The sequence below is a fragment of the Schistocerca serialis genome, chromosome 6 (genome assembly GCF_023864345.2).
Source record: "Schistocerca serialis cubense isolate TAMUIC-IGC-003099 chromosome 6, iqSchSeri2.2, whole genome shotgun sequence".
NCBI lineage: Eukaryota > Metazoa > Arthropoda > Insecta > Orthoptera > Acrididae > Schistocerca > Schistocerca serialis.
In genome coordinates this window covers 477,792,609-477,818,934 of record NC_064643.1, presented here as the reverse complement: position 1 = coordinate 477,818,934, position 26,326 = coordinate 477,792,609, and the positions used below count along the sequence as shown (strand labels likewise).

At 44.7% G+C, this 26,326-nt stretch overlaps 1 protein-coding gene across 3 annotated transcripts in view; it reads right to left on the bottom strand.

The window, feature by feature from the left end:
• The window catches only part of LOC126483888 (S phase cyclin A-associated protein in the endoplasmic reticulum), a 607,888-nt gene that overhangs the window by 311,929 nt on the left and 269,633 nt on the right, over positions 1–26,326 (bottom strand). For all 3 annotated transcript variants that reach the window (XM_050107144.1, XM_050107145.1, XM_050107146.1), the window contains one exon: positions 23,164–23,263. In XM_050107144.1, coding sequence (XP_049963101.1) covers positions 23,164–23,263 — 100 coding nt within the window. The remainder of the gene's footprint in view (positions 1–23,163; positions 23,264–26,326) is intronic.

Sequence of the window (26,326 nt, the reverse complement as noted above, 5' to 3'; positions counted from 1 at the left end):
TTGTTGTGGTCTTCAGTCCTGAGACTGGTTTGATGCAGCTCTCCATGCTACTCTATCCTGTGCAAGCTTTTTCATCTCCCAGTACCTACTGCAACCTACATCCTTCTGAATCTGCTTTCTTAAGCGAAATACTGCCAACAAAGGGAAGAAATGAATGGGTTTGCGATAAACTGAATGCCCTAGAGAACCATCTTTCTTCCGTCTAAGAAAAACATCCAGGAAAGGCAGAGAACTATCTTTCTCTGTTTCCATAGTGAACTGGATGTTCTTACGAACTGAGTGCGGTGATGTAAAAGCTCTGCTCTTTACTCAATGTCTTACACCGCTAATAGTGTATTCCAACATCAGAGGATCGTAATCTTTTATATCGTTAATGTGTGTAGAGAATAAGAGTGGTGTTATGACACTTCCATTGGGCACTCCAAGCGATCCCTGGTCTCTGGTGAACATTCGCCGTCTGTTACAACTTAAAAAGTCATCTACACTCTCACATATCTATGAACCTATCCCGAATACTCAGACTTCCGTTAACAGGTTGCAGTGGGGCACGGTGTCAAACACTTTCTGGAAATCTAGGAATATGGAAACTGCCTGTAGCCCTTCATCCATGGTCCGCAAGATATCGTGTGAGAAAACGTTGAGCTGAGTTCCCCACGAGCGTGCTTCCTCAATCCATGGTGAATTATGAACAGACGCTTTTCTAAAAAAAAAAGTTCAAATGGCTCTGAGCACTATGGGACTCAACATCTGTGGTCATCAGTCCCCTAGAACTTAGAACTACTTAAACCTAACTAACCTAAGGACATCACACACATCCATGCCCGAGGCAGGATTCGAACCTACGACCGTAGCGGTCACGCGGTTCCAGACTGAAGCGCCTAGAACCGCACGGCCACACCGGCCGGCAGAAGCTTTTCTGCCTTCAGGAAATTTATTATATTCGACCTTAGAGTACGCTCAAAAATTCTGTAGCAAATTGACATGTAATTCTGCAAGTCCGTTCTTAAAATTGGAAATTTGTGGTAAGGTCTTATGGGACCAAACTGCTAAAGTCATCGGTCCCTAAGCTTACAAACTATTTAATCTAACTTAAATTAACTTACGCTAAGGACGACACACACCAATGCCGGAGGAAGGACTCGAACCTCCGACGGGGGCAGCCGCGCGGACCGTGACAAGACACCCTAGACCGCGCGGCTACCCCACGCGGCAGTCCGTTCTTACACCCTTCTTGTATACAGTTGTTACGTCCGCTTTTTATCCGATTTCTTGGGAAACTGCGCTGTACGAGAGATTCCCGATAAATGCAAACTAAGTACGGGGCCAATGTCGTAGCGTATTCTTTGTAAAACCGAATTGGGATTCCATCCGGACCTGCCGACTTATTTCAACTCTTTCAGTTGCTGCTCTTCGCTAGAGATGCCTATTACTATTTCGTGAAATGTAAACATTCACGCCCGGAAATGTCACAATTAATAAAATGTTGGGTTGTTAGGTTGTTTTTGGGGAAGGAGACCACACAGCGAGGTCACCGGTCTCATCGGATTAGGGAAGAACAGGAAGGACGTCAGCCGTGCCCTTTCAAAGGAGCCTTCCCGGCATGAGCCTGGAACGATTTAGGGAAATCACGGAAAACCTAAATCAGGATGGCCGGACGCGAGATTGAGCCGTCGTCCTCCCGAATGCGAGTCCAGTGTGCCAACCACTGCGCCACCTCGCTCGGTTAATAAAATGTTCTGGGCTATTATGCCGTCGACGAATGAATGGATTTCATCTGAAAACTCGACGTTTCGTCCCCATCCGCGGAGGACATTTTCAAGGGGGACCGTAGCTTTCGTTGAACGCCCAATTCACATCCTGGCCCCTACTGACTACAGCAAAAAGGTGAAATCCATTCGACCACGGCATAACAGCCCGGAATATTTTATTAATTGCGACATTTCCACCCGTGAAAGTTTACATTTTACAATTAGACGCCTCTACGGGAAGGAAATGTCAAAAATTGTGCGACGCATTTAATGTCTGCAGAAGAAGAGAGTGCAGCTTTTGTGTTCCCTTCTGTCTCGTTGCAGATCGGTCAGTGTCGTTCCGAAGTTTTTGAGGATTAAGCGACTATGCAGCTTGGCCAAGGCGCAACGGATTTTCAAATGGACGGAGGAGGCTTTACTGCCAGAACGGATTCAACAGACCCGACGGAACCTGACAACAAGCAACAAGATGTGTGGTGGTGACTGGGATAGTTGAACGATAGTATTAGGAAGCGTATGTTGACAACGTCTAATAGTCATAAGAAGAAATTAGATAATTTGCAACCTAATAAGTCGAGCCACCATTTAGACGCACCCCGCACGGTTATCAAAGTTCGTAGAAATGTTACGCTGTTGATAAAGAAATCCTCTATCGAAAAGAGCGTTCAGAAAAGTGAGTTCAGTTCAGTTGCGCTAGCACCAACACTTTATGGGTTGCCGAAGCTGCACAAACAACATGTTCCTCTAAAGGCCTATAGTGAGTGGTATTGGTTCGCCCACCTAATCGATTGCCAAGTTCTTGACACCATTATTACGATCGTATGTGGGCCGATAGGATTCGTATATCAAGAATTCGTCACATTTTATCAGTAAATTAAATGGCATAGTGGTACAGCCGGAGTTTTGATGTGGTGTCGCTATTCACTATGGTTCTAGTCAATGAAGTGGTGCAACAGCTGAATCGGATTTTTTCTCTCGATAATGCAGAACTGTTTAAATATTGCCTCACACCTACGTATTTCAAATCTAACGAAGAGTTCTATGAACAGACGGATGGTCTCTCTCTGGGGAGCCCCTTAAGCCCGGCTATACAGAACATCTTTATGGAAAAATTCGAGGAGCAGGCATTGGAAACTGCGAACAAGAAACCGACTATCTGGTTCCGTTACGTGGATGATACGTCTGTTCTACGGCGGCATGGCAGGGAGGAACTGGATCGTCTTCACAAACATCTGAACGAGATCAATCCGAAGATTGAGTTTACCAAGGAGGAGGAGGGGGAGGAGGAAGGCGGAAGATTGAATTTTCTTGATGTGCTAGTTTTCAAGAAAGAAGATGGTAGCATGAGCCACACGGTTTACAGAAAATCCACGCACACGTACCGTTACCTACACCGAGATTCTAGCCACCATCCACAACAAAAGCGAGGCGTCATAAAAACGTTGGCGGACAGAGCTAGGAAAATCTGCGAACCAGAGGTGCTTGACGCTGAATTAAAACATCTCACCAATGAATTGCTCAAGAATGGTTATTCGTTCACTCAGATGAAAAGAGCATTAAGACCACCGCGTAGAAATTATAGCGATGCTCAAGCGCCGGTGAAACTGAAAGTTTTCCTGCCATTCAATAAGGATGTGACTGACCACGTAGGAAAAAATCCTGAAAAAGTGGTGCATTGCGGTAGTCTGGTGGTGGTAAGTCCTATGGAACCAAACTGCTGAGGTCATCAGTCCGCGTTCATCTGCACACCTACACGGAAGATACAAGATGCTCGCCAGCCGCTGGAAAATGCTGGAATTTATAGGATTAAGTGTTGTTGTGGGGAGGTGTACGTGGGTGTCAAAAAAACGACTCTGCGAGCACAAGGGCAACCGCAGAAGAGGGGAGATTGACAGATCAGCTGTTGCGGAACATGCCTTACAGCCAGGAGACCACCACATTCACTATCCCCGCTGGAAATGTCCTCCGCAGATAGGGACGAAATGTCGTGTTTTAAGGTGAAATCCATTCGACCACGGCACAATAGCCCGGAACAATTGTGAATTATTACTATATCGTCCATACGGGAGTGCCTGTGACGCTTGAATTATTTTTGAACGTGAAATTTAAAACTTCGGCTCTGCTTTTGCTGTCCTCTACACCACACGAAACTTGTCGATTAGTGACTGGAATAAAAGCCTTCGACCCATTTAGTGATTTTACGTTAGAAACAGAATTTTTCACGGGTTCTCTGCAAAATATTTTGCTAAAACATGACAATGGAAGCTATATGCGTGTATCGATGCTTTTATAGACGCACGACTTTCTACTTACTTTTGCCTATCGACATTTCCGCACGCTGTTGAAACGAGAACCCGCCAATCTCTGCTCCCTCGGCGTTTTCCAAATTTTGTTACTAAACCATGGTGGTTAATAGCCTCCTTAAACCATTTACTCTGTACATGCAGAGCGCAATTTATATCAGTTTGAACCTTGCTTGGTTCAAATGGTTCTGAGCACTATGGGACTTAACATCTATGGTCATCAGTCCCCTAGAACTTAGAACTACTTAAACCTAACTAACCTAAGGACATCACACAACACCCAGTCATCACGAGGCAGAGAAAATCCCTGACCCCGCCGGGAATCGAACCCGGGAACCCGGGCGTGGGAAGCGAGAACGCTACCGCACGACCACGAGCTGCGGACCTGAACCTTGCTCATAAATTCTCTACGTCCATCGCATTGGAACTAAATGACGTACGTTCACTGCCTAAGTAGGATGCTAACAACTGCTTTCCAGCGCAAAAACTCTCATAGCCTTCTTGTTGGATTTATTAACTTCATTAACTATCGTCGATATGATGACGTCATTATGTCTCTCAGTGAACGGTAGTGGACAATTCAAGGTTTGGACTGAAGTTACTTTTCTACAGGTTGTATACGTAGCAGCCGGAGAACGAAGAAAAGTGAATTCGCGACAATGCACGTGTGAAGTTGAGCGAGGCGGTCAGGCCAGGGCAGTCTCCAGAGGCTCCTTGGACACCGACGCTGCCGCTGCCTCCGACCCCTGCGCGACCGCGCGCTCCAGATCTGGAGCGGTGTGTTTCCACAGCGGCTACGCAAACCGCGCGGCCGCTGGTTAAATATTTTCCTTAATTTCCGGGGCCGCAGGTTGGGCGGCAGCGGCCGCGGCCGTGGCGGCTCCTCGGGGTTTCGTTTAAGCCGCGCCCTGCCTCAGCCGCCTGCGCCGGCGGCCGCTTTAAATACACACTCCCGCCGGATTTGCGGCCACAGACGGACGGGCTGCGCGCCACTGCCAGTTTGCCTCGAGGACTACGATCCCAATTCTACTCCTCCTCCCCTTCTTCCTCTTCCTCCTCCTCCTCCTCCTCCTCCTCCTCCTCATCCTCACAGCCCTCCGACGGCTCCCCCTGTTACAGTGATGCATTAAACTATCGCTGGGCTCTGGATTGCAAGAGGTCGGCAAAAGTACATGTCGACGAGACGATACTTTCCAAAAGACAAATAGTTTGCTGATATAACAGCACAAGGTAGATAATGTGGACTTAGTAGGGCAGCGCTTGTGTTGTAGGATACACTGAGGTTCTAAAAGTCATGGTATATCTTCTAACGTCGTGGCGGACCTCCCATCGCCTAGCGTAGAGCAGCAACTTGACGTGGCATGGACTCAACAAGTCGCTGGAAGTCCCCTGAAGAAATACTGACCCATGCTGCCTCTGTAGCCGTCCACAGTTGCGAAAGTGTTGCCAGTGAAGGATTTTGTACATGAACTGACGTCTCGATCACGTCGCATAAATATTCTATGTGATTCATGTCGGACGACCTGGGTGGCCGATCATTCGATCGGATAGTCCACAACGTTCTTCAAATCAGTCGCGAACGACTGTGGCCCCCACCGTTCTTTGGGATCCTGAAGTCAACGAATGGCAGCAAATGATCTGCAAGTAGCCGAACATAAGCATGCCCGTCAATGATCGGTTCAGATGGACCAGAGGACACAGACCATTCCATGTAAACACAGCTCACACCATTAGGAAGCTACTACCAGCCTGCACAGTGCCTTGTTGACAACTTGAGTCCATGGCTTCGTGGGGTCTGCGCCACACTCGAGCCCTACCATTAGCTCTTACCAACTGAAATAGCGACTCATCTGACAAGGTCACGGTTTTCCAGAGGAGGCGCTGTAGGCGATGTCGTTTTGTTAGCAAACACAATCTCGACGATCGCCTGCTACCACAGCCCATTAACACCAAATTTCGCAGCACTGTCATAACGGAGACGTTCGTCGTATGTGCCACAATGATTTCTGCGGTCATTTCACGTAGCGTTGCTTCTCTGTTAGCACTGACCACTTTACGCCAACTCCACTGCTCTCGGTTGTTAAGTGAAGGCCGTCGGCCACTGCGCTGTCCATGGGGTGAGGTAATGCCTCAAATTTGGCATTCTAGGCACATTCTTGACACTGTAGATCGCGGAATATTGAGTTTCCTAACTTTCCGAAATGAAATGTCCCATGCGCCTAGCTCCAACTACCATTCCGCGTTCCAAGTCTGTTATTTCCCGTCGTGCGGCCATAATCACGTCGGAAACCTTTTCACACGAATGTACAAATGAAGTACAAACGACAGTTTCAATGCACTGCCCTTTTATACCTTGAGTGGCGATACTAGCGCCATCTGTATACGTGCATCGCTATCCCACGACTTTCGTCTATTTAGAGTGTACCTCTGGTGCAGTGATGAGTAACCCTTCGTCTTAGCTACCCGACGAATGGTGGTCGCAATAGTTGAAACCATTTATTAGTTAAGAGCAGATGACGGTTTGGTGGCTTTTGTAATTTGTTCTTGCATGCGATGTGATACGGATGGACGCCGCACGTCTTCAGGTGGGACAGCGTCTGCAGTATTATCGCGAGCGGCGGTACCTGCGGAGTTTTGCATCTGTGCAGTTGTTCGGCGTCAGGATTTGGAGCAGTGAGGCGCACCATCCAGTAACGAGCGTGCGTGTGACAACGCCGACGACGTCACAGCGAACTAACGAGGTTGACAGAACTGTCAGTTCACTGGTTCGTTTGTGTAATGTCTGACATCTAACTTAATAGACAAGCAAACTTTCCCGTTACTAATGGCTCTAATATTGAAAGATGAAATACAACCATAACCATCTGTTAAGAGAGGAAGTCTTATGTATTACTCTGTAGCAAAAGTGAAATTGGAACACCACACACGCGTAGTGCCACAGGTAACAGAAAACTGTCGACTGTGCAGCAGCACATTAAAGATTCTGTTACGATGCAACGGTAACACTTCTCGGTATGTGTCGATACTATATTAAGGTTTAGATTAATGTTGCCGTGGAGCTATAATTTTACAGACCTGTGGGCTACCTAATTGAAAGGTGACATTGAGCCGATGGAGATCATTCGGACCTATCCAAGATGCAGATCGAGAACTGTTCGTGAACACATCTAAGTGAATTTGTCCAGTATGTGTTAATCCAGCCATTCGCAACAGACTGTAAAACAACAAACGCATTTTCGATTAGAATATACGAGTGCCCTGAGGAACAGCAGGGGTAGGCAGACTTCAAACACAGCTGTTTTCTTAATGCCTCTCGCCCCCCCCCCCCCCTCCTTCTCCTCATCCTCCATCAGTGGTTGGATATCTGAATCTTTATGATGGTGGTTAGATTGCTACAGGGCCTTTAATTACTGACTTTAGGGTTATCATAATTTTAACCTTGTCTCGTGGGTCAATGCGAGATGGTGACTCTTATACAAACTGATTTCACATTTCTAGCAGAGCACAGAATCGCCACGGAAGCTTCAAGGACAGACGAAAGCAACGTTTGAATATATGAAATTGCTAGTGACTTGCTCCAGCTTACCACGCTTACCACTATGTATGTGCAGACAGTCGACTTGTCTGGCGGTGGTAATTTTATGAGGAACCATTGCGTAAAGTTATAAAACTGAATACCACCATTTCCAACTAACTTAAATGGTTCAATTAGGACACGCCAGGAAAGTTATTTGTTCGTTGGAGTGCAGCAGCACACGCCAGGAAAGTTCTCACGAGGTACTAACTTTATTTATACGAGTGAAATCTAGTCTGCAAGCTACTACATACCTGGGCCGCCCGCCTGCAGCGCCAATACGGCATGGTATGCCTAACCGCAACAGTTTCTCCACGAGCTATGGTCACCTGCAAGCTGGCGAACTCCAGCACCAGTCCGGTACAAGCCACATTTTCTGAGAGATTTTTCCTGCTTTTTCCAAAGTAACACCGCTACGGAGCACCCTCTGCCACGCAACGTAGGTACGAAGCACCCTGTATCAAATAATAATAGTACGAAGCACCCTCTGAAACGCAAAACTTGTAGTGAAGCATAGTTTATACAGTGGCAGGATATTTCATCACAGTTCAGCCAATTTGACGAAAAATTTACAAATTAGATACACAAGCCTTCCTCGTAAATTAGCCTATCCATCAGTGAAACCCATATCAAAATCCCTACAGTAGTTCCTGAGATCAGCCTGAACATGAAGACAGAACTACAGCAAGGGACTTCAATCTATATACTTATAAAGCAGATACGTAGGTTGGTAGACAGATGGTAGGTGGACAGATAGGGAGAAGGTAGCAGATAGATGCAAGAAGACGATGAACAGATGGACAGACAGGCAGACATTCCCTAATAACTAGACGGATGTTTTTTTTATACATTACGTTTTGATGCATGTAAAACAAAAAGATACATTTTTATTGGCACGTATTAGCGACCTCGACTCCCTCTACCGGGCAGTCGGCCGGTGTGGCCGTGCGGTTCTAGGCGCTTCAGTCTGGAACCGCCTGACCGCTACGGTCGCAGGTTCGAATCCTGCCTCGGGCATGGATGTGTGTGATGTCCTTAGGTTAGTTAGGTTTAAGTAGTTCTAAGTTCTAGGGGACTGATGACCTAAGGTGTTGAGTCCCATAGTACTCAGAGCCATTTTGAACCTCTACCGGGCGGACGACCATTCCGGCTGCATATATATATATATATATATATATATATATATATATATATATATATATATATATATATATATATATATGTGTGTGTGTGTGTGTGTGTGTGTGTGCTAGACTTCTTTCTTCTATAAGCTAACTAAACGATACATTCACATTAATGTGACCACCACCTCTGTTCGACGTCAGCATACAATAGTCACTCACAGACAGCAACACTACAGTGGATGGTATATAAAGAGAAGCAGGGGGACGTGAAAAACAGTGCAATCGTTGTCGTAATCAGGAAACAGAGCAGTTTCTCTGACGTCCAAGAGGGCATGATCAACGGCTTTCGGGACAAGGGTGGAAGCATTTTCGAAACGGCTAAGTTTGTAAACTGTTCGTGTGCCAACGTGGTTAAAGTATACCGTGCATGGGAAAACGGCGCTAAACAAATCCAGCGCCGAGGCAACTGATGCGCCAATGGCCATAGATGATGTGGGTGAACGACGGCTGTGCAGATGTGTACGGGCGAATCGACATGCAACAGTTGTGGAACTGACTGCCCAGATGAACGTCTGAAATCAAATACGGAGGGAGCGTTATGGTCTGGGGAATGTTTTCGTGGCATTGTCTACGCAATCTCATCATTCTGGAAGGCGCAGTGGATCAACACAACTATGCATCTATCTTTGGGGACCATGGTCGCCCCTACATGCAGTTTGTTTCTCCTCGGCACGATGATATCTACCAACAGGATAATGCAATGTGTTACACAGCTCGCCGGCCGAAGTGGCCGCGCGGTTAAAGGCGCTGCAGTCTGGAACCGCAAGACCGCTACGGTCGCAGGTTCGAATCCTGCCTCCGGCATGGATGTTTGTGATGTCCTTAGGTTAGTTAGGTTTAACTAGTTCTAAGTTCTAGGGGACTAATGACCTCAGCAGTTGAGTCCCATAGTGCTCAGAGCCATTTGAACCATTTTTTTTACACAGCTCGCAGTGTACGAGTATGGTTCGAAGTGCTCCAGGATGTGTTTGCGGTACATCCCTGGCCACCAAACTCCTCGGATTTAACCCAATCGAGAATCTGTATAGCCATCTCAATCGGGCAGTGTGCACCATGGATCCACAACAGAGAAATCTAGCGTAGCTGGTCAGGGCACTACAGTTAGCATAGCTCCACATCCCTGTCGGCATCTTCCAGAACCTTATTGTGTGGTATCGCATATGAATACCATAGCCCCCAGTGTTCTACAGTTGGTAACGGAATGGCAAGTTCATGTCTGACACCAACAGCAGTTGTGCGGGATCTGGCGGACCCAATGGTGTGTGCCCGCTGAGCCACATCTCCAGTGGTTCTGTACTACGAGCGCCCTCTGCTGCAAAATATAAGCCGCTCAGTCCACTTGCCCTAGGAGCCATTTTGTTGGGGGTGGCTACGCAGACACCGCCTAGGCATGGCACCAACTTCATCGTTCGTGCTTCAGTACAGTCTCTTCCTGATCGCATTATTTGTCATGTGTCTTCGTTCGCTTGGTAAAATACAAGTTAAGTAAATTTTCTGTGTACTGTGTTGTCTCATTCGCTAATCATATCTGCCTCTGTTCAGCTTTCCTACGACGACAGTAGCCGCACCACTCTGCAGCCCACCTCTTCATATAATTGTGTACAAAGTCGTACAGAACACACTGATTCTCTTCATGCACGTCTCGCGCTGGAAAAGATGGTGATTCAGCCTTTTGACAGGTAAATTAAAAATGTCGTGTGACTAGGGACCCCTGTCGGGTAGACCGTTCTTTCGATTTGACGCCACTTGGGCGACTTGCGCGTCATTGGGAAAGAAATTATGACGATTAGGACAACACAAGACCCAGTCCCTGAGCGGAGAAAATCTCCGACCCAGCCGGGAATCGAACTCAGGCCCTTAGGAATGACATTCTGTCGCACTGCGTTTGGTCTGGGTGGAAGTCACAAGACATCCGTTCAAGTTGATCGTTGGTTCCTTGACTCAGCTTCCCCCCCCCCCCCCCCCCCCCTTACAGAGAGCACGCAGCCCTCTGACCGAACACGCTGAGCTACCGTGCCGGCAACCACTCAGCTACCAGGGGCGGACTTTTGACAGGTAGTCACATTAATGTGACTGGAGAGTGAATTACATATTTATCCATTAGAACTACCCTTTTAAAACTAAGCTCCACCGAACATTATAGAAAAGAAACTAATGACAGTAACTAAGAACTTGTAACAATAAAAACTGTGAGAAAGAGAGCAGAAAGAAGAACAAAAATGAAAAATAAAAATGTTTTGCGCTATTACATAAGTATATCGAGGAGACAAGTACAATCCAGGTTTTCTTTAAATAATGTTAAGTAACTGCAGTGGCTCGAATAGACCCTTTTCAGACTATACTTAAAAGCGTTGTGGATCCAAAAGCAATTCGTCAGTGTACTGGCGTATTTCGAAAATTTTGAGGTAGGTGAGGTACTGAAGCAGTCTCCCTTTCATATTCAACTTCGAAGACAACTCGGCTTTGGAAACGAAAAAAGGCTAACGGTCTACTGAGCAATTTTTCCTCCTCCATTCGCACTCCTCCGCGGAACGTCGCATCATTGGTCTACATGTTCTTTTTCGACTGTCTGAGGGAAGATTGAAGCCATTTCACTCAAGATGTGAAATCTGTTTATTACGCTCTCTCTCTCTCTCTCTCTCTCTCTCTCTCTCTCTCTCTCCCCCTCTCTCTCTCTCTCCGCGCCTTGGATTTCAGACCGGCCCTAACGGTGCAGTCGCGCCTCGTGGAAGGCGCAGAAAAACCGCTGCAGCCGCTAACTCTTGTGTGAAGCAAGCGGAAAGGCAGGGAGGCAGGCAGGCAAGCAAGCAATCTGAGCAAAGCAGGGCAGCGCGGCGCGCTGCGGTGCGGTGCGGTTCGGCTGTGCGCGCCGCGCTCGCGGCCCACCTCGAGAGCTGTGCAAACGTTTTAAGGCGCCCGGCCGCCATGCCGTGCCAGTGAAAGGAGGATCAACAAGCGGCGGACGCCCGCGCCGCAGCGACTGAGGCCGCCTCGCGACGGCAGCCGGCGGCGCGGCTGTGCCCGGATCGCGTTACCGGCCGACAGACGCGGCCGCCCGTGTTGTCAAATACGCGCCAGAGGCCGCCCAGGTATGTCCAGGGAACACACGCGCGCACCAGCCTGACACGCTCCGCTCGGCTTCACTTTGCTTAGCGTCTGCCGGTAGCGCTGTTTGGCCGCCGCAGTTCTTGGACCTTATATGTCGCTGCCAGCGCACACCCAGTACCTCCACAGCAGTCGTCTGCTGGCCTAGTCTTTTATCAGTTGTCTAAGTGGTTTGATGCGTTCCGCCGAATTCCTCTCCTGTTCCTACCGTATCATTTCATTTCAGAGCAGCACTGGTACCCAACGCCATCAGTTATACTTACAAGGGAACCTTCCCATCGCACCCCTCTCAGATTTAGTTATAAGTTGGCACAGTGGATAGGCCTTGAAAAACTGAACACAGATCAATCGAGAAAACAGGAAGAAGTTGTGTGCAACTATGAAAAAAAATAAGCAAAATATACAAACTGAGTAGTCCATGCGCAAGATAGGCAACAACAAGGCTAGTACGAGCTCGGGAGCGCCGTGGTTCCGTGGTTAGCATGAGCAGCTGCGGAATGAGAGGTCCATGGTTCAAGTCTTCCCTCGGATGAAAAGTTTAATTTTTTATTGTCAGACAATTATTTTCTGTCCGTCAGTCCGTCCGAAGGGATAACTTTTTTGGGAGTGATTATCACATGCACAAGAAAACCTAAATCGGGCAAGGTAGAAGAATCTTTTTACCCATTCGCCAAGTGTACAAGTTAGGTGGGTCGACAACATATTCCTCTCATGTGACACACATGCCGTCACCAGTGTCGTATAGAATATATCAGACGTGTTTACCTGTTGAGGAATCTGTTGACCTATGACCTTGCGATCAAATGTTTTCGGTTCCCATTGGAGAGGCACGTCCTTTCGTCTACTAATCGCACGGTTTTGCGGCGCGGTCGCAAAACACAGACACTAAACTTATTACAGTGAACAGAGACGATAATGAACGAACGGACAGATCATGACTTTGCGAAAATAAACAAAGTAAACTTTTCACTCGAGGGAAGACTTGAACCAAGGACCTCTCGTTCCGCAGCTGCTCACGCTAACCACGGGACTACGGCGCTTCTGAGCTCACACTCTCCTTGATGTTGCTTATCTTGCGCATGGACTACTCAGTTTGTATATTTTGCTTATTTTTTTCATAGTTCCACACAATTTCTTCCTGTTTTCTCGATTGATCTGTGTTCAGTTTTTCAAGGCCTATCCACTGCGCCAACTTATAACTAAATCTGAGGGGGGTGTGATGGGGAGGTTCCCTTGTTAGAAGAGCCAAAGAAACTGGTACACCAGCCTAATATCGTGTAGGGCCGCCGTGAGCACGCTGAAGTGCTAAATTCCGACGTAGTTTGGACTCGAATAATGTCTGGAGTAGTGCTGGAAGGAACTGACATCATGAATCCTGCAGGGCTGTCCATAAATATGTAAGACTACGAGGGGTAACTCCCCCCATGAACGATGTCCCTTGCCGTTGGTGGGGAGGCTTGCGTGCCTCAGCGATAATACCGTAGGTGCAACCACAACGGAGGTGTAGCTGTTGAAATGCCAGGCAAACATGTGGTTCCTGAAGAGGGGCAACAGCCTTTTCAGTAGTTGCAGGGACAACAGTCTGGATGATCTGGTGTTGTAACATTAACCAAAACGACATTGCTGTGATAGTACTGCGAACAGCTGAAAGCAAGGGGAAATTACAGCCGTAATTTTTCCCGAGGACATGCATCTTCTATTCCAGAGGGAAAATAGTCCCCCCATTCGGATCTCCGGGCGGGGACTACTCAGGAGAACGTCGTGATCAGGAGAAACAAAACTGACACTCGTCAGGTCCCTTAATCGGGCAGGTAGGTTAGAAAATTTAAAAAGGGAAATGGATAGGTTAAAGTTAGATATAGTGGCGATTTGTGAAGTTCGGTGGCAGGAGGAACAAGATGTCTGGTAAGGTGAATACAGGGTTATAAATACAAAATCAAACAGGGGTAATGCAGGAGTAGGTTTAATCATGAATAAAAAAATAGGAGCGCGGGTAAGCTACTACAAACAGCATAGTGAACGCATTATTGTAGCCAAGATAGAGACGACGCCCACGCCTACCACAGTATTACAAGTTTATATGCTAACCAGTACCGCGGACGACGAACAGATTGAGGAAATGTATGATGAGATAAAAGAAATTATTCAGACAGTGAAGGGAGACGAAAATTTAATAGTCTGGGGGACTGGAATTCCATAGTAGGAAAAGGAAGAGAAGGAAAAGTAGTAGGTGAATGTGGAATGCGGCTAAGGAATGAAAGAGGAAGCCACCTGGTAGAATTCTGCACAGAGCATAACTTAATCATAGCGAACACTTGGTTTAAAAATAATGAAAGAAGGCTGTATACGTGGAAGAGGCCTGGACACATTGGAAGGGTTTAGATATATTATATAATGGTAAGACTGATATTTAGGAACAAGGTTTTAAATTTTAAGACATTTCCATTGGCAGATGTGGATTCTGACCACAATCTATTGGTTATAAAATGTAGATTAAAACTGAAGAAACTGCAAAAAAGGTGGGAATATAAGGAGATCGGGCCTGGATAAACTGAAAGAACCGGAGATTGTAGACAGTTTCAGAGAGAGCATTTGGGAACGACTGACAAGAACAGGGGAAATAAATACAGTAGAAGAAGAGTGTGTAGATTTGAGAGATGAAATAGTGAAGGCAGCAGGGGATCAAGTAGGTAAAGAGACGAGGGCTAGTAGAAATCCTTGGGTAATAGAACAGATATTGAATTTAACTGATGAAAGGAGAAAATATAAAAATCCAGTAAATGCAGGTAAAAACGAATACAAACGACTCAAAAATGAGATCGACAAGAGGTGCAAAATGGCTAAGCAGGGATGGCTAGAGGACAAATGTAATGATTTAGAGGCATGTATCACTAGGGGTAAGATAGATCCTGCCTACAGGAAAATTAAAGAGACCTTTGGAGAAAATAGAAGCACCTGTATATGGAAAACCAGTTCTAAGCAAAGAAGGGAAAGCAGAAAGGTGGAAGGAGTATATAGAGGGTCTATACAAGGGGGATGTACTTAAGGGCAATATTATGGAAATGGAAGAGGACGTAGGTGAAGATGAAATGGGAGACATGATACTGCGTGAAGAATTTGAGAGAGCACTGAAAGATCTAAGCCAAAACAAGGCCCCAGGAGTGGATAACATTCCTTTAGAACTACTGATAGCCTTAGGAGAGCCAGCCCAGATAAAACGCTACCTTCTGGTGAGCAAGATGTATGAGACAGGCGAAACACCCTCAGACTTGAAGAAGACTATAATAATTCCAGTACTAAAGAAAGCAGCTGTTGAAAGGTGTGAAAATTACCGAACTATCAGTTTAATAAGTCACGGCTGCAAAATACTGACACGAATTCATTACAGACGAATGGAAAAACTGGTAGAAGCAGCCCTTGGGGAAGCTCAGTTTGGATACCGTAGAAATGTTGGAACACGTGAGGCAATACTGACCCTACGACTTACCTTAGAAGATAGATTTAGAAAAGGCAAACAAACGTTTCTAGCATTTGTAGACTTAAAGAAACCTTTTGACAATGTTGGGCGGAATACTCTCTTTCAAATTCTGAAGGTGGCAGGGGTCAAATACAGGAAGTGAAGGGCTATTTACAATTTGTACAGAAACCAGATGGCAGTTATAAGAGTCGAGGGGCATGAAAGGGAAGCAGTGGTTGGGAAAGGAGTGAGACAGCGTTGTAGCCTATCCCCGATGTTATTCAATCTATACATAGAGCAAGCAGTAAAGGAAACATAAGAAAAATTTGGAGTAGGAATTAAAATCCATGGAGAAGAAATAAAAACTTTGAGCTTCGCTGATGACATTGTAATTCTGTCAGAGACAGCAAAGGACCCGGAAGAGCAGTTGAATGGAATGGACAGTGTCTTGAAATGAGGCTATAAGATTAATATCAACAACAGCAAAACGAGGATAACTGAATGTAGTCTAACTAAATCAGGTGATACTGAGGGAATTAGATTAGGAAATGAGACACTTAAAGTAGTAAAGGAGTTTTACTATTTGGGGAGCAAAGTAACTGATGATGGTCGAAGTTGGGAGGATATAAAATGCAGACTGCCAATGGCTAGGTAAGCGTTTATGAAAAGAGAAATTTGTTAACATCGAGTACAGATTTAAGTGACAGGAAGTCTTTTCTCAATGTATTTGTATGGAGTGTAGCCATATATGGATGTGAAACGTAGACGATAAATAGTTTAGACAACAAGAGAATAGAAGCTTTCGAAATGTGGAGCTATAAAATAACGTTGAAGCTTAGATGGGTAATCATGTAACTATTGAGGAGGTACTGAACAGAATTGGGAAGAAGTGGAATTTGTGGAACAACTTGTCTAGAAAAAGGGATTGGTTGGTACGACATGTTCCGAGGCATCAAGGGATCACCAATCTAGTATTGGAGGGCAGCGTGGAGGGTAAAAACCGTAGAGGGAGACCAAGAGATGAATACACTAAGCAGATTCAGAAGTATGTCGGATGCAGAAATTACTTGGAAATGAAGAAGCTTGAACAGGATAGAGTAGCATGGAGAGCTCCACCAAACCAGTCTCTGGACTGAAGACCACAACAAAAACAACGAGCGGTGGAGATCTCTTCTGAAGAACACGTTGGAAGGCATCCCAGATATGCTCCATAATGTTCATATCTAGGGAGTTAGTGGCCAGTGGAAGTGTTTAAACTCAAAAATGTGTTCCTGTAGGCACTCTGTAGCAATTCTGGACGTGTGGGGTGTCCCGTTGTCCTGCTGTAACTGCTCCAATTCGTCGGAATGCATAGTGGACATGAATGGATGCAGGTGATCAGACACGATCAGTCAGAGTCGTATCTCGATTTATCACGCGTCCCATAGCACTCCAAACGCACACACCCCACATTATTACAGAGCCTCCACCAGCTTGAACAATCCCCTGCTCACATTCAGGAGGCAAGGATTCAAGAGGTTGTCTCCATATCCGTACACGTCCATCTACAACTTGAAACGAGACTCATCCGACCACTCAATATGTTTCCAGTCATCAACAGTCCTATGTCGATGTCGATGGGCTCAGGCGAGGGGTAAAGCTTTATGTCGTGCAATCACCAAGGGTACACGAGTGGGCCTTTGCCTCCGAAAGCCCATATCGATGATGTTTCGTTGAATGATTGGCTCGCTGACACTTGATGGCGCAGCACTGAAGTACGCACCAATTTGTGGAAGGGTTGCACTTCTGTCACGTTAAACGCTTCTCTTCCGTCGTCGTTGGTCTCGTTCTTGCAGGATCTTTCTCCGGCCGCAGCGATGTCGGACATTTGATGTTTTACCAGATTACTGATATTCAAGGTACGCCGTACGGGAAAATCCCCACTTCGTCGCTACCTCGGAGACTCTGTTTCCCATCGCCGACTATAACACCACGTTCAAACTCACATAAGTCTTAATAACCTGCCATTGTAGCAGCAGTAACCGATCTAACAACTGCGCCAGACACTTGTTTTCTTATATACGCATTGCCGACCGCAGCGCTGTATTCTGCCTGGTTACAAACTTCTCTCTGTATTTGAATACGAGTGCCTATACCAGTTTCTTTGGCGCGTAAAAACGGATGAAGACCTGCTTGCTAGGTTCCAAGCTGCCTGTATCCTGGTACAAGAGACATCAGAGATCTTTGAGAGAGTGCGGCAGAACTTCATGCGCCGATGCTATACCTGCATTCAGACTGGCGGTTGTCACTTTGAACAATTACTATTAGCTACGTGGTTGTTTGCGCTATATGCTGTGTATGTCTTTAACATAATATACATTTACGGCCATTGGGTCCCACCTCAATGTAATTCGTTGTGGACCCACTATCACCTGTTTCAATTTGACCCAAAAGGTTTAAAACACCCTGTATTCCGATCTCTGGCTTCCCCTACAGTTCTGCTCTCTACAGCTCCCTCAACTACTACAGTAGTTATTTCCTAACATCTTACCGCATACCGTACCATCTTGTCCGTTCTTTTTCCCAATCTTTTCCACACGTTCCTCTCCTCGCTGAATCTGCACAGAACCATCTCAGTTCTTATCAGTCGTCCTACTTTTCACCGTCATCCTATAGCACATATATAAAACGCCTCGATTATCTTCTCTTCCAGTTTTCCCCCGTCTATGGTTCAAATGGCTCTAAGCACTATGGGACTTAACCTGAGGTCATCAGTCACATAGACTTAGAACTACTTAAACCTAACTAACCTAAGGACATCACACACATCCATGCCCGAGGCAGGATTCGAACCTGCGACCGTAGCAGCAGCGCGGTTCTGAACTGAAGCGCCTAGAAGCGCTCGGTCACAGCGGCCGGCTCCGTCTAAGATTCACAAAATACAATGCTATGTTCCATACGTGCACTCTAAAAAATTTCTTCCTGCAAATGAGGCTAGTTTCTGACACTAGATGACTATTCTGGCCAGGAATGCGCTCTTTGCATGTGCTAATCTGCTTCTTATGTCGTCCTTGCTTCGTCTGATATGTGTTACTTTACTTCCTAAATATCGAAATTCCTTCATTTTTTCTACTTCGTAAGCCTCAATTTTTATGGTAGGTTTTCGTAAATCTCATTTCTGATACTCTTTATTAGTTTCGTCTCTCGGTTTACTCTTCATTCTATTTAACGTATCACGTGGTTCTTCCTCAGTTGCACTGATGACAGCAATGTAAACTGCACATCTTATCACTGATAGCCTTTCACCTTGAATTTTCGACACGCAAGTCGACGAAGTGGCGTCAAATCGAGAGACTTGCACCAGGCGTACGGTCTACCCGACGGGAGTCCCTCGTCACAGGACATTTCCATTTTTACCTTGAATTTTATTTCCACTCTCGCACCTTTCTTTTATTTCCGCCATTGATTCTTGATACAGAAATTGAACAGTAGAAGTGAAAGTCTGCATCCCTGTCTTACGCCACTTTTAATTCGAATGCTTCATTCTTGGTATTTCATCACTTGTGTTCCCTCGTGGTTTTTGTACACACTGCATACTACCCGTCTCTCTCGATAGGCCTAGCTTACTCTATTTTCCCGAAAATTTCTAGAACTTGCACTATTTTACATTGTCGAACGCTTTCTTAAGTCGACAAATCCTATGATGGTGTGTTTATTATGCTTAAGTCTTGCTTGTCATAATCATTTACAACCTGTGCACTGTAAACTTTGACAGAGATTTTGGAAGACTTGCAATCGAACTAGGCGGATGGGAGGTATAACATTCCTTCGGAATTTCGAAAATCATTGGAGGAAGGGTCAAACAAACAATTTTTCAAGTTAGTACGCATAATCCGTGAGACTGTCGAAAGAAACTGGTCCACACAAAAGTAGAAATGGCAGTTAAATGCGAGGTCGATCGTACAATCAGATTGACAGGTTCGTGCATCCAATCTGCAGATCAGAATTATATAAAAGAAATTATAAAGAAAATTGCGAGTCGGTTACATTATGGGCAGTTTACCCATACGAAAGTTGAAACCACCAACCAGAGGGGCAGTCCTAACTTTAAGCTTAAAAGCAATAATTAAGTTCCAAGTCAAAACACTTCCATATGCTCTGCTGAATGCTGACCAATAAAAAGCGTTCGACAACTTAACGTGGTGCATGACGTTTGAAATCCTCTGAATAATAGATGTACGCCATTGGAAGAGACAGTTAATACATGAAACCTACACAAACCAAGAGGGAATCATAAGATTGGAATAAGAAAAGAGAAGTGCCCTAATTAAGGCAGAGTACACTCTTTCTCCCCTATTATTCAACCTTGTACATCAAAGAGACAAATTAGGAAATGCCACTAAAAGTCAGGGTGAAAGATTATCAATTATATCTGCTTCTGTGAAAGCTATGTAAATTTAAAGGACCCATCGCATGGAGTGAACAGTTCATTAAGCATAGAATATGGAGTCAAAACAAATCAAAGAAAAGCGTCAAGAATTTAGGGGTAGCAAAAATGATAAGAGACAAATTCAATGAAATTGGGAACCACGTAGTAGACGAAGTGAAGGAATTCTTTTATCTAGGAAGCAAAATAGTACATGACGGACAAAGCAAGGAGGACATAAGAAGCATATTAGCACAGGTAGAGTGAGCATTCCTCACAACATTAATTGTACTAGTATAAATATACGTCTCAGTTTGAGAGCAATTTCGGAAAAGATACGACTGCAATAGCACTGCTTGGAAGTGAATCATGGACTGTGGGTAGGGGGGGGGGGGGGGATGTAAATCGAAGAGTTTGAGATATGGTGGTACAAAAGGATGCTGAAAATCTAACTAGATGACGGGACAGCAAGAAAAGATAGGTTTTGAGAAATCAGGGAATAACTTGCACAGTACTACAGGGAGGCATAAAGCGTAAAATTTTACATGAAGACTGAGATACAGTTTGAACAATAAATAATTGAGGACTTTGGAACAGGTGCCACACTGAGATGAAGAGATTAGCGCAGGAGAGAAACATCGTGGCTAGCCGCATCAAACCATCCAGAGGATTTGGAAAAGCATATTATTTACTATTTTCAATCTAGCACAGACAGACTTTCAAAGCAATAAATTATACAGTCCGTATTCTCATTCTGACTGGTTCTGCAACCAGTAATCATGACATCTGAGGTCACCTATGATGAGGTCACGACTCTTCCTGTCAGATACACGGATGCCAGACGTTTTGGGTGGAGTTCCCGTGGTAGATGCAGTCACTGACGCATCGACAGGGATATCGCCCTTTGTAATTCTTTCCAAACTTGCTAATCCGGGCTGAGATCAGAGCGTTGGAGTGGTCAGTCAAGGTGAGTTCCATTTTACTTTATACACAGAAACACTCTAGGCTTAATATGAAATGGATTTGCAAACTGCAGCTGTAAAACATACACATAACAGTTAACTATCACCTGTCGGGTTTCGGCAGTTGCAGTTCGAGGTGAAAAACCAGAGGATCAGAAGATGGATGGAATATTTGGGTCTCCTTCTCTTCGACAACGAGGTGACCTGAAACTGAGCTGAAGCACGGATTCGGGAAAGACGGGGAAGGGAATAGCCATGTCCTTTGGAATATAGCCATCTCAGCACTCAGCTTAATCAATTTAGGGATATCACAGAAAACCTAAATTATGATGGCCGCACGGGCATTTGAACTATCGTCCTCCCGGATACGAGTCCAGTGTCTCACCATTGCGCCACCTCCCTCGCACGGTGAGCAAAGACTAATGTTTCACACCGCTGCACTGGCAACAAGCATATACTTGGTGTACGTGCTGGAAACAACTCTCAGTGAATGGTACGCTTATATTCTCTCTCTCTCTCTCTCTCTCTCTCTCTCTCTCTCTCTCTCTCTCTCTCTGGCTGTCTCTCTTTCGCCAAACTGTTGTGGAGGGAATTACAAACTCAAATGGTTCAAATGGCTCTAAGCACTATGGGACTTCACATCTGAGGTCATCAGTCCCCTAGACTTAGAACTACTTAAACCTAACTAACCTAAGGACATCACACACATCCACACACGAGGCAGGATTCGAACCTGCGACCGTAGCAGCAGCGCGGTTCCGGACTGAAGCGCCCAGAACTGCTCGGCCACAGCGGCGGACAATTACAGACTCAACCAACCACCCAGCTCTCAGTGTACGTGTTTTACGAACGCTTTACCTACTTCTGCACCTACTAGAGACTCGTGGCACAGGATGAGTGACAAGAAGAAAGCGAGCTCTATTTGAAAGACGGGTTGCAAACTTTGCTAAATCTAATGATTAAAATCATTATGGTATATCTTTCAAGAACAGATTCGCAAGAGTCTTCGTTGGTGAAATCTAGGGATTCGTCTAAAGTCTGCTGAGATTCGATGAAAGAAGTTAAACTAATCAAAAGATTTAACCACTACTTAAAAACGAGCTTTCCATGCTCTGGGAATTAAAATACTAAACATCAACCAATCATTGCATAGTATAATTATTGTAAGTGTATATTATACACACAAAATTCATGGTGCCATTAGGATGTTGCATACCAATCAATTTGCTCATTTAATTATGACCATCCCCCAAAACACTTGAACTTGCTACTGGTCTATTCAATGTTGCAATTTCTGGATAACAGAATATTACTCTCGCATGCTTAAGGAATGCTCATGAAGTAACACCAGTGAAGTGACTCCAGTGCAAAGTCAATAGTCTCCGAATAATATCTGTCTTTTTCCACTGATGTCCTGCAGGTATGGCACGACATGAACGACACATAGAAGTTTGACACTCGCAGAGATCAGATTATTCAACAACAACGAACGGATGCAAACAAGCAGAAACCACAGGCCTTGTAAATGCCCATTTATTTATTTCTAAATGACTCAGCTCTCCCATTACACGTGCTTAAATTGTTTAAATAGCCAAGTACTAATTTTCACGACTTGGCCCCTGACCAAAAGGTGATATTTCAAGAACTATGCCACAATAATAACTGCACATACAATGTGTTTCAATCTGGCAGGTGAACTGATAGCGACAGACCACACGAAACATTGGTACTTATTAGTTTTCTACATTACCACCGTGCTTGTCCTAACATTCGTTACATCCGATTCACCAATACATCGGACCTCTCTGCAGAACAAAACTTCTAGTCTACATAGCACGTCATGACGCCGTGTTGAACATACATACCTCGTGTGAGTCACCTTCCACCTCAGTTCTTCAGTGGTGGAAGAAATGAAGGTTACCAGTGGTGTAAGAGAATGGTTGGGTGGCGTCGGTTCGTCTTCGCGATGGGCCTAGCACCTGTCATCTGAAGCATCGCAACGTACTGGCCTTTATGGATCTTCCTAGATAGCACTCACTCATCTTCATCTCCTCAGGTCTTTGAGAAATAAGATGGGCCGCATGCGATCCATAAGCTATACTTACGTATATTCAATATATCTACGATAAAATAGGTTTTGTCTCGCCATAGGTGTCTTGTATGTAGGTACCAGTGTTTGATGTACAAAAGTAACAAAATGTTTGGACTGTTATGCTGACTACACTGAATGGAACGTTGCCTGATATCGGTGCCATATCTATAGGATATAAGCGGAATAAAGTTCGTCCATGGGAACTGATCTATCTTTCTGAATAATTCTGAAAGTACAGTATACGATTCATGTAATAAGGGAAACTGCTTCTCTACACATCTGAAGAATCTCGTAGCACTGTGTCGTGAACCAACGTGATTTGTAGAAACTCACCTGATAACATCCTGTATTCGGACTGTGACGTCATCTTTAGGGCCGTCCTCAGGCGACGCTGCGTGGGTAAGGACGAGTGCCAAGAGCTTCATCAACGCTCCTGTAAAGCAAAAAGGAAAACATCAAGGGTAACACAAGTGTCACGGATTCTATAACATATGCGGAAGCAAACGACTATGTAGGGAGGACTGATTTATGAACGGATACGACTGCCTAATCAAGATAAGAGGATAGTTTCATTACCAATGTGTATTTCGATTGCCTTGACTGTGTCATATCCATTTGATTTTAATTAGTAGCACATCTACGCAATTTACATTTTCGACTTACATGTATAACTTTCAACATAATAGGGTAAGTCAACAAATAATGTCCCAAATTTCGTTTCAACGCCCGCTGTTACAAAGGACAGCATTCGGTGCTTCAAACGCGATGTTTCTCCAGTAAATATGTAATTCGAACAATTCCAACAGACGGCATGCGGCGGAGCGGGGTCGGTCGTCTTCGTTCTCTCTCTGAATCATCTAAAGTCCACCTACCGCGATATTCCTTTCTTCCGACGTCCCTTTACTCTGTAGTAGCAGATACGTGCTAGGCTGTGTAAAACAGCGTTGATGAAACCACTACCTGATACCTACCACACAGAGGCCGTGTAATTCGAATTGAAAGTCAAGTTTCTTAAAGTTCATATTTTAAAAAATCGAACGTTCGGAGGATGCAGTCTACTTGCAAAAAGCACTTAAAATTGAGATTGAATCTGCTTTTTATTCATACGGAAACACGTGAAATGGCTATCAAGTCCTTATTTAATATGGTAAACATTATCCTTCAAAATTCACTGTCTGTAGAACACATTTCCATCCGGAAAGCAGTCAGTATTTTTGCAAGTCCGACCCGACTAATTTTCACGATCTAATAGTCACAGATCCACCACTCTTCGTGAGTTAAACATTCGGTCGTTTCAGTGGACTTCTTAGTAAGAAGTGCTCGCCAAAGTATTTCGTACAGAGCACGAAATATGCCACGCGGAAAGTTCAAACGCTCATAAATCTCCAATTATTTAATTCAGAAACACTAAACTTTCATTAAAATGTTCGTAACTCCAGTCACTTCGGTCACGATACGTTCTAACCGAAAGGAACTCACTAGTTCTTCATCTTACAGACTATTTTTACGGAGCTATCTAATATGGTGTTATCCGTTGGCCGGTTAGCAAGCGACTATCTCGAGCTCCTCTACTCTCTACCAACTCCCCTATATTCGCGCAGGAACAGGTTAATTCTGATTAGCTGTTGATCTAAACGACCAATAAGAATGTTCCTTCCAGGTCATTCTCGCGGCAAAACTTGCCTTATCCAATCACTAATCTGATAGTAATTAATGTCATTAAAACTTGAATTTCTAATATATTGTTTAATCAAAATAAGCGAAGTTAAAAATATTCTCCAAATTGATAAACTTATTCCGCCTCTAACTTTCATTCTAGCTGCTTTTATACAAAAGCAAGCTCTCACCGACATACGTCATCTGAATCGTGGTTCACCATAACTTTCGTTTGTACAAGGTCTTACATAAAATGACATATTAAGTTTTAACGTATGTCCTGCATCCACTCTCTGATTCTCATGCACTCACATAGCAAAATTATAAGCAAATAATAATTCTGAGCGATTTTTGTATTACGTAATATAAAGTAACTACAGTTTTGAAAAGAAATTTCTAATTAATTGATTTTATGCACTGATGATTTTGTAATGGCTTCAAATGATAATAAAAGTCAATTTGTTATTGCTCCTAACTGGGTTTTAAAGCGTCAGTTTCAGGACTTCTCGGTAATTTTCATTATCTCCGGAACTATAACAAATAAAAATCTAAAATTTTGACAGCATCATTCCATTAATAACAAAAGGCTGTGTTACAAATTTTAACAAAATCGAATAATAACTAATATGGATAATTTAGATTCGTAGAGGGTCTGAATTTTCATACCGACTGAATGCTATTCTATGCAGTTCTCACGGCATGCACCGTCAGCTGCACTGTGAGCAAAGGAAAAAAATACGTAGCCGTCTTGTAGCCAACATACCAAACGGCTGCATGCCTTACTGCAACGAATGTCATCTCGTAATTACTTGCTACGTTACAGGCAGAGCCCTAACATACCATGTAAATAGCGTCCAAGCTAAACACTCGTTAAAACAACGTGCTGCAGTTGTACTCTTCGTTGCGTAAAAAGAAAGCGTGGTGAACGTCCATAAATGTTATGTGCAGTGTTTGGTAATGATGTAGTTGATAGAAGTGCTGTTGAGCGATTGGTAATGGGAGTTACAGTGTCAAGAAGAGCAGAAACTAAGCTCCGTTGTCGACCTCTTTTGAGACGCCCTGTCGCATCCACTGCTACCGACGTGGTGGCGAGGATGTCATTTTTAGTGCAGACCAGCGCGTCACATCTCGATAATTGGCTCTATGGCTGTCGATGATCACTGTGCAGTGAATGTGGTTCTCGGTTATTTAGAAGTGTGCTCAGCATTAATTCCATGAATGCACAAAACAGACCGCAAGATTAAAAGAAAAGTCATTTCATCTTAACTGTTCGAGCAGTTTGAGACCGATAAAGACGCCTTTCTGAAACGAATCGTTACAGGTGATGAAACCTAGGTACATCACTTTGATTCAGAAACAAAAGGGCAGTCACGGGCGTGACACCAACCACAATTACCAAAAGACAAGAAATTTTAGGCAGTTCCATCCGTTGGCAAAGTCATGATGACAGTCTTTTGTGACGGTAATTGCGTCATTCTCGCAAATGAACCGTTCCCGACAAGTTCGGTTGGTTGATTTTCGGAAGGGGCCAAATAGCAAGGTCATCAGTCCCATTGAATTAGGGGAAGTCGGCTGTGCCCTTTCAAAGGAACTGTCCCGGCATTTTTCTAAAACGATTTAGGCAAATCACGGAAAACCAACATCAGGATGGCCGGATGCATCGTCCTCCCGATTGCGAGTCCAGTGTGCTAACCACTGCGCTATCTCGCTCGGTAACATTTTCGGTCTGACAAGAATCCACTTGCTCCGACACGACAGTGCACGCCGTCTCATAACCCGGGAACCCATCGCCAAATTATACTGGACATCACTGCTTCATCCACGCTACAGACGGAACTCG